The sequence below is a fragment of the Silene latifolia genome, chromosome 11 (assembly GCF_048544455.1).
Source record: "Silene latifolia isolate original U9 population chromosome 11, ASM4854445v1, whole genome shotgun sequence".
Lineage (NCBI taxonomy): Eukaryota > Viridiplantae > Streptophyta > Magnoliopsida > Caryophyllales > Caryophyllaceae > Silene > Silene latifolia.
The window spans coordinates 20,595,442-20,609,722 of NC_133536.1; the positions used below are offsets into that span (position 1 = coordinate 20,595,442).

The following is a 14,281-nucleotide window of genomic DNA, read 5'->3' on the forward strand; positions in this document are numbered from 1 at the left end:
ACGATTACGATTAACTTTATGCAATTCTCCCCTCATGATTTTAATAAAAGGTATACTCCTAAATCATCATAAATTCCTTAGTATATTTTTCTAGTTAATCTGCTAATCTGAGGTTTCAAGTTCAGGGATTGTGTTTTTAAACTCTTCTTGATATTCATTATGGAGAAGATTTCACTATGACAATCATGGGAGGACGCAATGATTCGAGCAACTTTCCGAAACAAATACGGACTACCCATATTTGATCCGGTAAGCTCTTGCAACAAATTGTGGATTACCTTAATGTCCCTGATGGCTGCCATTTAGTTTCGGCATCAAGTCGATTGCATTTTTCTCTCTCTCTTTTTTTTTTTTTTTTTTTTTTTTTTTTTTTTTTCCTTTTTATCTGAAATTGATAACTGCATTAAGCAGTACCATGGCCACATCATATACCATAACTCTTTGTTAACCAAATACATTATGAGTTCAAGATTAACAATCAATGCCTCAAATTCTTCCTCTGTTTCCGTAAACTGGGAAAGACTATAGTATATTGTCATAAAACAATGGTCAAAGTTTACAATTCAAAAACATAGATTACATCCGAAAATAATTTGAAATACCCGCAAACCCCAACGCACAAAGTTCCTGTTCAGAATCCGTCAACTCATCAGTTTGTTTCTTTAATGTTACTCATTCCTTCAGAAAACAGGGTAACAGGGAGTTACCTACTCACTGAGCTCTTCATCATCGCTAATGTCGAGCACAGTGGGATATATTATGGCCTCAAACTTCATGTTCCCTCCATCAATCTGCTCCCTCTTGATCTTTAGAACCGACTTCCCGAGAGAGGCCTCACACCAGTGCGCTTCAATTCCCATTAACTCTCCCATGTTTCCGAATTCTTCCGGAATTTTATCAAGCGACTTGCATCGACGCACAACTAATCGCTCTAGCCTAGGAAAGTTATCATCTGATGCTTCCCATTCTTTAATATTAAGCCCCTCCATTCTCAAGTATTTCAGGTTTTCGAACGTCGTGGTTGTGCTCCATTTTTCCCCTTCAAAGGCCCTGAACAGTAACTTGAGGATCTCAAGCCGAGGCAGCAAAGCAGCAATCTTTTCTATTTCTAACCAGGGTAACTGAAATCCAGAAAGTGTCAGTTTGTAAAGGTTCGAGGGAAAGCTAAGCTTGCCACAAAATGGATTCAAGCTTTGATACAAAACTTTCAAAGATTCAAGGTGACCAAGGCGATCAAGAATTGACAAGTCGAACGACTTTTCCAATAGTATGCATCTTAGCTTTCGAAGATTTGGCAACCTTGCAATTATCTGATCAGCAATACTCCCTGAAAGAACTGGGGTAGAGAAGTTTTGAAGACTACTTAAACAGTTGTCATTACTCGGATGGACATCCATTCTTGCACGTTTATCCACCAGGAGATCTCTTAATTTGCTCAAACTGAAAATTGTGTGAGGAACCTCAACTTCACCGCGGGTTCCTCTCACAATGAGCGTTTCAAGGTTCACGAGACGACTTATTGATGATGGGATACTTTTCATATAACCCCTTACGGACAAGTACCTCAACAATGTCAGTTCTCCTACACTAGCAGAAAAGTTTTCGTCGATTTCATGTTTTTCCAAATCCAGCAAACTAAGTGATTTGAAATTCTCAAACACAAACACGGAGGTTTGCCATGCTTCACGTAACTTCGAAGAGCAAATCAAGGAACGCGGTTTTAGCAGTGTTATTCCATCAAAATTGAAATCCTTGTGCTGATGACAATTCACAGAATCGTTAGTTGAGTGAAAGCATAGGCGACCACGCTGTTGACAATTCACAGAATCATCTGACCTGGAATGTAGAACACACAAGCAATGCAAACAGTATAAAGTACAAATATGAGAGGGTAACAGTCGAGTGTATATTTCACTGCTGTGATTTGTGAGCACTACGGTTTCTTTTCATTTTGTCATAGCCATGGACGAGCTAATTAATATCAATCTCATATTGAGGATAAACTATAATTCATGCCATTAAATCAGATCATAGTGGCTTTGTTATTGTTGAAGCAAAACTTCCCAAAGGTAAGTTGGAGAGACATGTAAAGCAATGAAAACGAGTGAATAACTAACTCATACCTGTCCAATGTGAACAAAAACTTCTCCGCTTTTGCTTTTTGTATGCAAAAATCTAGCAGCAAATCGTGGATCCTGCAAGTTTGAATTCGATTATCAGAACCTCTTTTTGCAACCATTAGCAAACTTCTGTCCACTAAGTCGCGCAAGTACTTCTCTGCAGTGCTTTCCAAGCTTTCTTGATCACATGAAGTCTCTACGAATCTTTCTGCAAGCCATAATCGTATCAGTTTCGACCTAGGGATTTCTGTACCTTTAGAGAATGCTGCGCAATATAGAAAGCATTGTTTCATGCCAACTGATAGATGTCTGTAGCTTAGTTCTAGCGTACTAGAACCCGCATTTAAGAGGTGAGTCAGGTGACCATCTAGGCTCCGTTCAATTTCTTTCCATCCATCTTCCGTCTCATTTTTATTTTTAAGAACTCCAGCTATCATAACAATTGAAAGTGGCAGTCCTCCACATTTCTCTGCGATTCCTTTCCCAATTTCACCTAATTTTTTAGGATAACTCCTTGTGCCAAATACTTTCTTCTGCAATAAATGCCAACTTTTGTCTGGAGTTAGGAGTTTGAGTTTTATAACATTTCTATCACCACAAATTTTCTCTCCGACGAGTTTTATAACAATTGAAAGTGGCAGTCCTCCATTGTCGCAGGTTGGAAAACATTTCCAAAGAGCATCCCAAGCATCAACCTCCCATACATCATCTAAGACTATGAGATAGTTCTTTTTTTGAAGTAGACATTGCTTCAAGAGCTTAGCTAAATCTTCCACCCCCATGACATTGATTTCACTGCTGGGTCGCTCACTAATCTGACCTATGATGTTTTGGAGAAGCTCTTTCTTTCGAAACTCTTGCCCAACATAACACCAAGCATGAGCATGGAAAGACTTGGCACAATCTTTATATAGACTCATGGCTAAAGTTGTTTTGCCTAAACCAGGCATACCAACTATCGATATTTTCTCCAAACTCCTTGACCATGTGGTAAGTTGCACCCTTAGCCTATCTTCCTCTTCAAAACAGTCTTCATCTTTGGAATGGTCTGTCGCGTGGCCTTTTTCCATATGGTTTTCAGCGCGTGCACCTGAGCCCTCAACTTCTGTCTTGGATGTGTCCCTGCTGGAAAATTTCGACAAATTTTCTTTGTTGAGCTTAACCTCTTCTGACACATAAAAAGCTCGTAATTTATTATACCAAGTAGGAAACTCCTCAAATGTGTCTATCATATTGTTCACTTTGCGACCCAGTTTTGTAAACCGAGTCCATAGCAGATTAACTTCCTCTGGGTTGTCGTGCCTCATTGTATAAGGTCGAAGAAAAGAAAAGCAAATAGATAAATCATCATGGAGTACTCCGATTTGATCTGGATTATAAGTAGCGCTTTCCTTAAACTCTGTCAGATTCACTTGCAAATCAAAGAACTCTAATTCTGACATGGGCAGCTCCATGCTTGAAAACTTGATATATTCACCATAAGCGTGCCTGAGCGATGCATTGAAGCCTTTGACTCCTTCCTTCAGACTAGATTGATCATCATTTTTAAATTCCCTGAAAAATAAGATATAATTGTGTGCTGCTTCAGTAACCTCAACCTCAACATCACCTACTCCTTCCGTCGTGAAAGTTTTCACTAGATTTTTCTCAAGGGAGTAAACTAACTTTACAAATAGGTTTTCAGCTTCCGCCGGGACAATAGATCCGCGAAGAACATGCAAAAGGTCATTAGCATTAGGCATCTGGACTAAATATTCGATAAAGTCCAGTAATAAATCACCCTGTTGCAGCATGTTTGCTGTAATATCTTTGAAGATGTCAAGAGAAAGAGTAAGAAATTCCTTTTTACTCTTTGGTTCTCTTAAGCAGACTGACCAGAGTTGCATCCAAGCGTTATGGAAGATTAGTTGAATTTGGTTATACTTATCCTGGAGCTTCATATTTCCGGTGTCCTTGATAAATGTGTGGAGTAAGCTGAGCTCCCTTACATATCTGGTAGCTAGAGTATTACTTAACACCACATCCTCCAATATCAGCCTCGCACATCTGAAGAACTTGTCAACACAACTGGGAATTTTTTCATATTTTCTGTGTATCTTCCAGGCAGCTTGCCTAACGCGAGCAATCCTCTTTCGAATATAAAAATTATTATCATGTGTGTTGAGAACTGAAATTTTATATGCCTCCTCAGCGAAGCAATGTATATCTCTTGTAATGGCATATGATATGCCACTCTCCACAAATATTTTAACCCATATAGGACTAAGTGCACATCGAATATCCTCCATTTTATTTCCAATGCGTCTAATCTCCGATGCCATCTGGGAAGGAAGATTCTCCAGTAGTGTGTTCAGAAGGTATTGGAGATCATCACTGATGCAAACAAGAGTTTCATACTCGGGTTCAGATGGCCGAGTTGGAACTACCAAGATTAGTTTCAGGGGTCTTTCGTTCCTAATTTTCCGCCAGTAACTAACATAATTTGCTATCTCCTCCGCCAATGTAGAAATGTCGCTCTTTCCATCTACGTTGAGCAATGGCAGTAGCTTAAAGATGCGCATAGCTCTTTGGGCATAATCTTTCATACGCATAGACAAATCATTTATCAGTGGGGTAGTAATTTCTTCCCACTCTTCTGAGATCCAATTCTCCACCGACTTATGACAACATAGCAAGAGGCCAAGACCTTGTTTAATTTTTCTGAACTCATTCGACATTGAAAGAGTTACTTCCTCAACATGCTGAACAGATTCCAGAGTTTCCAGCACTTCCTCTACGCATTTCACCCAGTCATTTTCCTCGTCTTCAGGGCAGCTACATGAGTAAAAGTAATCGGCCGTGTGCCAGAGACACTCACCTCCTTCACACGAGGACCCGGTGCTGCAGTCCACTTTTCGCAACCAATAACCAATGAATTCATCCCCATCCTTAAAATCGTCTAGTTGTCTAAGAGAATATGTCGCCCCCAGACGCGAATCCCAATATGGTATGATGTACATCAACCCATGCCTGAGTGACTCGATTCTACTTTCGAGATTGTGCGTTGAAGATCCACAAAATCTCTCCACATCTGTTTCTATTATGTCTAAGTCCTGCAATATTCTCCTGTATAAGCTCATTTCTCCTTATCTCTTATGTCAGGCAGCATCAGAGACTACATCCAGGCATATCACCTGCGTATGGATAAGAAAACATAGTTTAGTCACGTTTAATTTGACGAAATATATAGCTTCATATGGAGAATTAAATTTCTTTGTACGGATAAAGTGCTATGCTTATATTGAATTTCAGAATCGTCATAATATTTAGCAATTGTCTGTTATACACCCCAAGTTAAAAAGTAGGATGCCCATTTATCTCATGATGGTAACTGCAAGAGTAAATTCAGTCTTTGATCAAAGGAAAGGTTCGGAATGCTATGATCCTAATGACAAGTATCATGTATTAAGAAATGTGGTATTTGATGAAGCATCATCATGTCGGTCACCATAAGCTCTGTTACTACCCGACTCAAAGGAGACTCAAATGAGATTGAGGAGAAACTCAAGGATAAGATGGATGAGGAAAATGATTAGTTGCCAGAGTGATGGTGAATATAATAAAGTGACGAATCTCAACCTTCACCAACAAAAGAGAATGAGAAGTCTTTGGAGAACAGGAGTACCCCACAAAACTCTTGAAAAAGTAAGACCGAGTCAAGTTGAAGATGTCCTTATCAAGGATAAGAATACTAAACACTTGAGGAGAACTAGTCGGCCTTATAAGCCAAATCGTAAATATGCAAATGCAGCAATACCGTGAAAGAACCAAGTAGTTACGATGAGGCCTCTTGGAGCAAAGATTGGAGGAAGGCTATGGAAGAGGAAATCCAAGCACTCAATCAAAGTGAAACTTGGAGTTAGTGCCAAAGCCAAGTGATGTTAAAACCATTTTATGCTAGTGGGTATACAAAGTAAAGACCAAGCCAGATGATTCTATTAAAAGGTACAAGGCACGACTCGTAACTCGAGGATTCTCTCAGCAATATGGGCTAGATTATGATGAAACATTCAACCTGGTTGTGATTACCAATGTAGCTATTAACTTATGGAAATTGTGGTAGATGGACGTGAAGAATGCATTTCTTCATGGCTAGCTTGATAGAGACATATACCTGGATCAACCAAAAGAGTTTGAGAGTTCCATTCAACATTATGTAATGTTTGTAAGTTGAAGAAAGCTCTTTATCGACTTAAGCATGGTATAGTAAGATGGTATTGTAAGATAGCTGAATTATTACTACACAGTGGTTATTCAGTTGCTGCAGATTCGAGCTTGTTTGTGAAAGCTCGCTCGTGAAAGCTCAGAATGGAATGATGTTATCAGTGATCCTCGTTTATGTGGATGATCTTTTCATCACTGAAGATGATGAAAGTAAAGAGAGATTCATCAAATAAGGTCAAATCTTTCAATAAGATTTCATATGAAAGAGCTTGGAGAGCTAAAGCATTTTCTTGGTCTAAAGGTAGAAATAACCAAATGTGGGTTATTTCTTTGTCAACAAAAATACGGCCAGAATATTTTGGAGAGGTTTTAAATGCTCGATTGCGATCAATGCTAGATTGTGTTCTGTAGAGGGAAAAAGATTTAGAGGATGTGACAATGTATAGACAACTCGTGGGAAGTCTTATATATCTGACTCGACCTGATGTCGTGATGTCGCTTACGCTGTAAGTGTGCTTAGTCGGTTCATGCAAAATCCAAAGAAGTCTCGTTTGGAAGCAATTACGACGTATATTGAGATATATTAAAGGAACAATTGACTATGGAATACTCTACCCAAGTTGGAATTGTCTGAAATTCACTCATTTCACGGGTACTTTGATGCTCATTATGCCAGCGATCATGACATATACTACTGGTTATATGTTCAGGTTCGGGTGCTCGGGTGCTCAGCCTTGGTCCGGGTGCTATTTCGTGGTTTAGTAAGAGGCAACCTAGTGACCTACTGTATCATTGTACTGAGTACTGAGCCAAAGTGTAGACTATAGAGCCGATGGCAACATAAGAGTTTGTGTGGTTAACACTAACTCTTGAAAGATCTTTACCAACCAGTTGATTCTTGTCAGCTATAGCAGAAAAATCCAGTTTTTCATGCTAGGACAAAACATGTTGAAGTACATTACCATTTTGTACGAGAGAAGGCTCTAAGAAGTGAGATTCATCTGGACCTTTCAAGACCGATGGTCAAGTGGCAGATATCTTTTTACCAAAGGTTTGAGAAATTCTGAATGCAACTTGGTATGATTTCTCGACTAGCTCTAATATAAGAGTAGTCGTTGAGGGGGTATGTTAAAACTATACAACTTCTACTACTCTAGCTTAGCTCCCACCGTCCTTGGCAATCAATAAAACAACAAAAGAAGTGAATAGCCATGCATCTATGACTCTACGTTAACTCCTACAACTACTCTAGCTTAGCTCCCACCGTCCTTCGGGCACACGGTAGAAAAACCCTTTATTAATTAAACGATAAAAGTGAAATAACTCATCCTCCTAAAATTTTTCGCCTCCTAAGCTCAATTCCTGGCTCCGCCACTGTTTGGTTGTTTGAAATTAATAACTTACAGAGCTATGGGTCAAAAAAAAGAAATTGTGTTGTAATTATCACTCAATAATAGTATTTGGCAAATTCTTATTCAAGACAGGTAAATCCAATTTAAGGTAAATCCAATTTAAGGTTTAGACGGATAAATATGTTCATGTGAGATGAATAAGACAAAAGTATAGTGCATAGGAAAAAGTAAAAGATTTGACTTATATGCACATGTGAGATGTTATTTGACCCGTTTTAATATTAAGACGGATACCCCCATCATAGTAAGATTAGCTGGAACCCAAAATTAGTCAACTCATAACCCGCTCTCATCAATTTTTACTGAAAGTTGATGGAGTTGCAGGCTTAAAGCATACTATTAATTATACTACAGTATTAATTATGGATATTGCTCTTTCATGTACATGATTTACTCAACTATGTACATGATTTACCATTTTATCCTCCTCATTTTATCTTCCCTCTTTTCAATTTTATATCCATTTGAAATCTTTCCTTCTCAACTCCATCCCACCACCTCCCAACAACCACCATTCCTACACTGCACTGCCACCCTTCCACCACCGACACCTTCACCAACAATGATTGTAGCCTTGTAGGGCTTCTTAAAGCACCATTGAAATTATACGCATATTTTCATCACAAATGAATGAAGGCCTTCTTAAATTGATTCACATTTTTGTTCCTTAAAATTAGAAAGAACTGCAATTTGTAAATGGTCAACCCTCTAAATGCCATGTTATGCTTAATTGAACAACAATGTAGATCATTTATACGCATCCTTCAATCAACAAATGAATGAAGGCTCTAATTGTTTGCAGTGGCGTTATATAACCCTAATTGTATAAATTACTCTAATTTAGTTTGTATGTAATCAATTTGATACTATAAATGAATGCGTAATTGATGAAAATAAAATTATTAATGTATTACTCAATCAATGTGAGAATTCAGATGTATAATTGCTGAATTTGCTATAGATTTGATTAATTTCTTAGAAGAGGATAAAAGAAGAAAACTATTTTTTGCTTTTAGAGAAAAGGGTAATTAATGGAAAAATTATGAAAAAGAGTGAGTAAAAGTTATACATGAAAGAGCAACTAATATTGGAAGATGACAAAATGTGGAACCACTAGGACCACAACGGCTCAATTAGTTTGGTATTTTTCTAAAACATGCAATAGGTGCTACAAAATGGTAGGATACAACTCATACAAGTCGCTAGGAACATTAGCCACTTCACATAAAAACTGAAAAATAAAATAAAAGTGATGATGTGGATCATTGGGTCAAAATAGTTTGAAATGGACCCAGAGCACCCACATTGAAGAGGATGGACCATCCTCTTAGACGAGAGAGAGTGCTAAGAGGATGTCCTCTTCAATGTGGGTACATACTCTTAGCATCCTCTTTGAAGAAGAAGAGGTTGACATCCTCTATAAATAGAGGATGTTCTTGTCTTGGCCCTTGTGCCAAATAAGAGATAAAATTATACTTAAATGGTGAAAGAGGAGAGGAAGGTAGCATCCTCTTTGATATGGACACAAAAAGAGAAAGAGGAAGGAGATAGTGGAAAGTGGGGTAAATGAAAGAGAGTATGATGTGTCAAAAATATAGAATGAAAGAGAAAAAATAAGAGGATGAAACCATACTCTTCAATGTACATGCTCTTAGACCATCCATAATAGAGAGGAGCTTATCTTCCTCTTATTTTACCTCACTCCCTCTAATTTTTGGACACCTCATTTTCTCTTTTATTCACTTTATTTTTCACCATCTTCATCCTTTTTCTTTTATTTTCTCACACAATAGAGAGGATCCTCATATGTTCCTCTCTTACTTAAATTACTTTATCAATTTTTATTAAAGAATAAAGTAAAAGAATTATTGTCCATATGGCAAAAAGTGGTTGATTAGTAGGCACAAGGGCCAAAGTTAGCTTTCCTCTAAAATCCTCTAAAAGTAGAGGAAGTGACTACCTTCCTCTTGTTAAGAGGACACTTAACATAAGTTCCACAATAGTGAGGATGTCCTCTTAAAAGAGAGAGGGTACTAAGAGGCTGTTCAATCCTCTCTATTATGGATGCTCTTAATCTCTAATTAGTTTGCTAAATAACCCTATTATTCAAAAAATTCAGAGACCATGCCCATATGTGAATTTAACAAAACAACTGCTGTATATATTTTAGAAACAAATATTCCCATGAACACGATGAAGTAGATAAAAACAAGAATTTGCAGAGAGTAGAGTATGGATGCGACTAACCTGAGAAAGATATGGAACCTTGAGCGGATCAAGAGCTTGGTATCGAATTTGAAGTACCAAATTTCATATGCATAGTACAACTGCTACACATTAATTAAAAAGAGAACAAAATATAAAGATGTATTGTGGTTGTGAGAGAGTGGTATCGAAACTCAAAACTTAATAACAACGAAATACAAAATGAAATACCTGAGGACTTATCTTGAGGATCCAAGAGATGTAAGCTGATTGTAATAATGGAGGAATAGAGGAATGGAGTATATTATAGTCATCCAACTTTAATTTGCTGAGGATTAATTCTTAAAATAAGACTTTCAATTAATTGCAAATATTATTATACTGATTTAATAAAATAAAAACGACCACAAGCCCTTTTCGCGATTCACGTCAGGCGTTGACTTTAGATCACACGTTATAACATTACTTGTTCGGTGGAGCTGTGACGGGACAGGTGGCACATCGCACATGATTCAATTTCTTGTCTGGTATGACTCTCATCTTTTCGGGTTTACTACTCTCTCCGCGTCCCGGTTAATTGTTATTTATTTTTATTTTGGGTGTATTACTAATTTGTTATCTATTCTTACTTTTGATAAATTTAAGCAAATGGATAAGTGGGGTATGTAACATGGCCAAGTGAACATGTGAGATAACTCCTTTATTTATCATTAATTAATAGATAACAAATGACCGAGACGAAAAGAGTATATATTTTGCTTTATATTGGGCTATTTTGATATCGGGTTAATTTTGAGATTAGTATACTAAGAACTTGTTTGGTTGTACTAGGACAAATCTAGGGAAGTAGAAATTACCATGAATTACAAAACAAATAAGAGTTATTTGGTTGCCCTTTGTTTTTTTTAAAATGGAGGAAGTTGTACGTCTATGAGATTCCTACAAAAATATTGGAGGTTTGGTAAATTGAAGTCTCCATGGAAGTGAATTTTCACGTTGGCAACCAAATAACAAACAAACCTTCCATGGAAGAAATTTACCCGAGAAGGTTTGCACCCTAACACTCCCGTTAGGTGGGGCACCGGCCTAGGTATTCTGGGTAGAATCTATTATAAAGATATCACAAGCTTCATATTTTCCCGATGTAGATAATTAAATCTCATTGGGTGTTACAAACTCCGAAGAAGAATCCTCCCGCTAGATGGGGGACCTAGGTACTCCTGACGCCCACTAACATCAAAGGACATGGCCTTGTTTCTAAGTGGTGAGTACAATTCTCCCCTACTAGGTGGGTGACCTAAGTACTCCTGACCATAAGATCACCATACGATCGCAGAGTTGCTCAAATATTATTTATAACAACCCCGCCCACCACCATCGTAATGGGATGTCCGCCTTTGGGCTCGTTTTGTCCTTATTTACACCAAAAACACAAGCGTTGTTTCTAAGTGGTGGGTGAAATCGAGAAAAAGGAACATACATTGGATGTACTACCTCCAACTTTTTTGTTTTTTGAGCATATTTGTATTTTTTCGAGCATATTAAACTTTATAAGTTAGATTTTAATATTTTTTCCGTCAAAACTCAAATTTAACTAAACTTATAGTAATGTTTTTGAGTTTTATTGCAATTTTTTAGAGCTTAATTTTTAACTGAATAAACTCAGAAACTTCATAGTAAAACTCAGAAATTTTAAAATAAAACTCAAAAACTTTATTAGAATGCTCATAAATTATAAAATTGGAGGTTGTACATCAGATGTATAATCCTCTTACGAAATAGGATCATATGAGTTTGGTTTTTTTGATGAGTTACCCCTCTTAATCTGAACCACTAATCTAATCTAAGATGGATGGCTGAGATTAAATCTTGCTTGAGTTATAAATAATCATTTTCTCTCCATATCCCTCATTATTAGTAAAATCACACTCTCTCTCCTCTTTTTCCCCCTAAAAAGTCAGAACAAAAAAAAAAAAAACGACGACATCGTTCAACTGTGTCAAATTCAATCTTCATCAAATTTCTTCAAACTAGATTTCATGCCCGGCCGTTGGCCGGGTCATGTCGAAATAATGATAAATTTTTGGAGCGATTATTTACCTATGTTTTGCTCACTTTGTGTGCATGGTTGTTATGAAAAAAGACTAAGGTGCTTATTGTTCTTTTCAGATAAACCGCTTTAATTTGAGTTATGATTGATGTTAATATAATTTTCAATAATTCTTTCTAAGGGAGCCAAGTTAACAAAATAAAGAAGAGTCGAGTGCGTTTAAATGCGAAAAAGTGGGTACAACTTGTATTTACACACATTTTGGTACTACTAATATGGACGGTCTTTTTTTAATCAAGTTTAGAATTTATAAGGTATTTAATAAAGGACAACGTATGATCTGGAAGTGTATTTATATATACTTCTATTACTTCATAATTTCACAATCCTTAACGTAATCAAAAAGAAAGGTTAGAGACATAAAGTTATAACTTATCAATATTGATGTATATATATATATATATAAGTTGAACATAAATATCTATATGTTAATCTTACAATATTACTTTCTCCATAACTCATAGATAAATTGCAGTCTAATATTACTCAGACTTCTAAGTTCATTAGGTAACAATAATTTGTATTATCTCATAATTAAATTTTCTAGATTTATTGTTTGTCCGTACATACATATTTTTTAGCTATTTCTATACCATATAGGGTTCTACTATGTACAACCAAGTAAGATAGTATGAAGTATGAGCGAAACACGAAACACAAATCTATTGTTATAAAATAAAATAGTGAAAGTTAAATTTTGTACCCCGTAGTTCGTTTTCTAACCAAAGTTGTTAAATTATGTAATTTATATAATTTCAAATCAACCGTATTCAAAAATTACATTAAATTCACTATTATGTGATTTAGGTGTAATTTGGTTGTCATTACGGAATTAATCTCCCATTTGTTTCAAAAAGCCGTGAATTGGAGAAATCACATAAATTGCTTAAAACTCGTTTGTTTGACATGACGGAATTGAATAGATATAGGAGTTTCTAATTACATACCTAGGGGGCTAGGTAATTAAACTCCTCCATTATGACAGAGTTGAGAACTCCTAGGAAATAGGAAATTATGGGATTTTGGGTAACCAAACAACTTTTGCTAACTGATCATGGAATTTAATGATTCTCAATTCAAGATTTGATCCAATCCAATAATATTGTACTTAGTATCTTATTAGATTTATTTAATTGTTAAATTCATTGTCATATTTCAACCAAATTTTCTAAAATATTTCAATTTTAAGTACTTTAGCGATAAAGACTCTCATAAGTCACGTCATACGATTCCCACAATTTCGCCACCAATCTACCATACTCCCTCCTATTCTAAATAACTCTCCCTATTTCCTTTTTTGTCTATTCACAATACTATCCCCATTTTCTTATTTGGTAAACTTTTATACTACAATACTTATTTTAATCACATAATACCTTCCCTCTGTTCAATCTCCTACCCCACTACAATACTTTACCATATAATACTCCCCTCCCTTAAATCCCATGCCCTCCATGAAAGGGGAGGGTTATTAAAAATAGGAGTGAGTATAACCTTTCGTATACCTTACTCATATGATCAAATCCATTATTTCCTCCAATCTAATTTTATTATTCTCTCTACCTAAAAGAATTGCCCCGAAATAATTAACCCTAAAATTAGTAGGGAAAAGTTTGTAAACTATGCCTACTTATTAACTATTCCAGTCTTTTGATCACACCCCCAATTCTATCAATTCTTAGCGACTATATATTTTAAAATTTTCAAAGTTGTGCTGTTTGTGTATGCAGGCTTACGTAAGAAATTTGAGAACACTACAATTCCATAAATAGCCCTTGCCTATTCTTTTACGTTCCTGTAAAAAAATTGATTCATTCGTAAAATAAAAAACCTAAATCAAACGCTAAGAATATTTAAAGAACAACAATTCTTGTATAGAATGGATGTACACAATTGATATTGTAAAACCAAATCTTATTTTACCTAAATGACCCTAACGAATAATGGTACATACACACTGACACATCTTCCATATATACATAGGGATAGTTGATCTGGCGTAATCAGATGTACGTCTCAACACATAAGGAGCTCGAAAATTCCGAAGGCCGAGTTTTTTAGTCATTGTACTTCTATCCGAGGCAAACTTAAGTGTACTGAAAAGAAAAGACAACAAAGTTTAACGGTTTTATAATTATTTTAATCTTATACCCACCAAACGACGCCACTCATACAAAATCTATGAACTATAAAATCACCGTATAACATCAACTATATGATGATCGAATGAG

At 36.2% G+C, this 14,281-nt stretch overlaps 1 protein-coding gene across 2 annotated transcripts; it reads right to left on the minus strand.

Annotated features, from left to right (window-relative positions):
* Nucleotides 1-430: 430 nt before the first annotated feature.
* LOC141611329 (putative late blight resistance protein homolog R1B-23) lies at nucleotides 431-10,342 on the minus strand. Of its 2 annotated transcripts, none has more exons than XM_074429846.1 (4): nucleotides 10,172-10,342; nucleotides 9,983-10,062; nucleotides 2,124-5,293; nucleotides 431-1,836 (listed from the first exon to the last, which is right to left on the minus strand). In XM_074429846.1, the coding sequence occupies exons 3-4, from the start codon at nucleotides 5,237-5,239 to the stop codon at nucleotides 708-710; spliced, it is 4,245 nt and encodes a 1,414-aa protein (XP_074285947.1). In that variant the 5' UTR covers nucleotides 5,240-5,293; nucleotides 9,983-10,062; nucleotides 10,172-10,342; the 3' UTR covers nucleotides 431-707. The 2 variants fall into 2 exon arrangements, with proteins under 2 accessions (XP_074285947.1, XP_074285946.1); XM_074429845.1 differs by having other exon boundaries at nucleotides 9,983-10,065.
* Nucleotides 10,343-14,281: the final 3,939 nt, after the last annotated feature.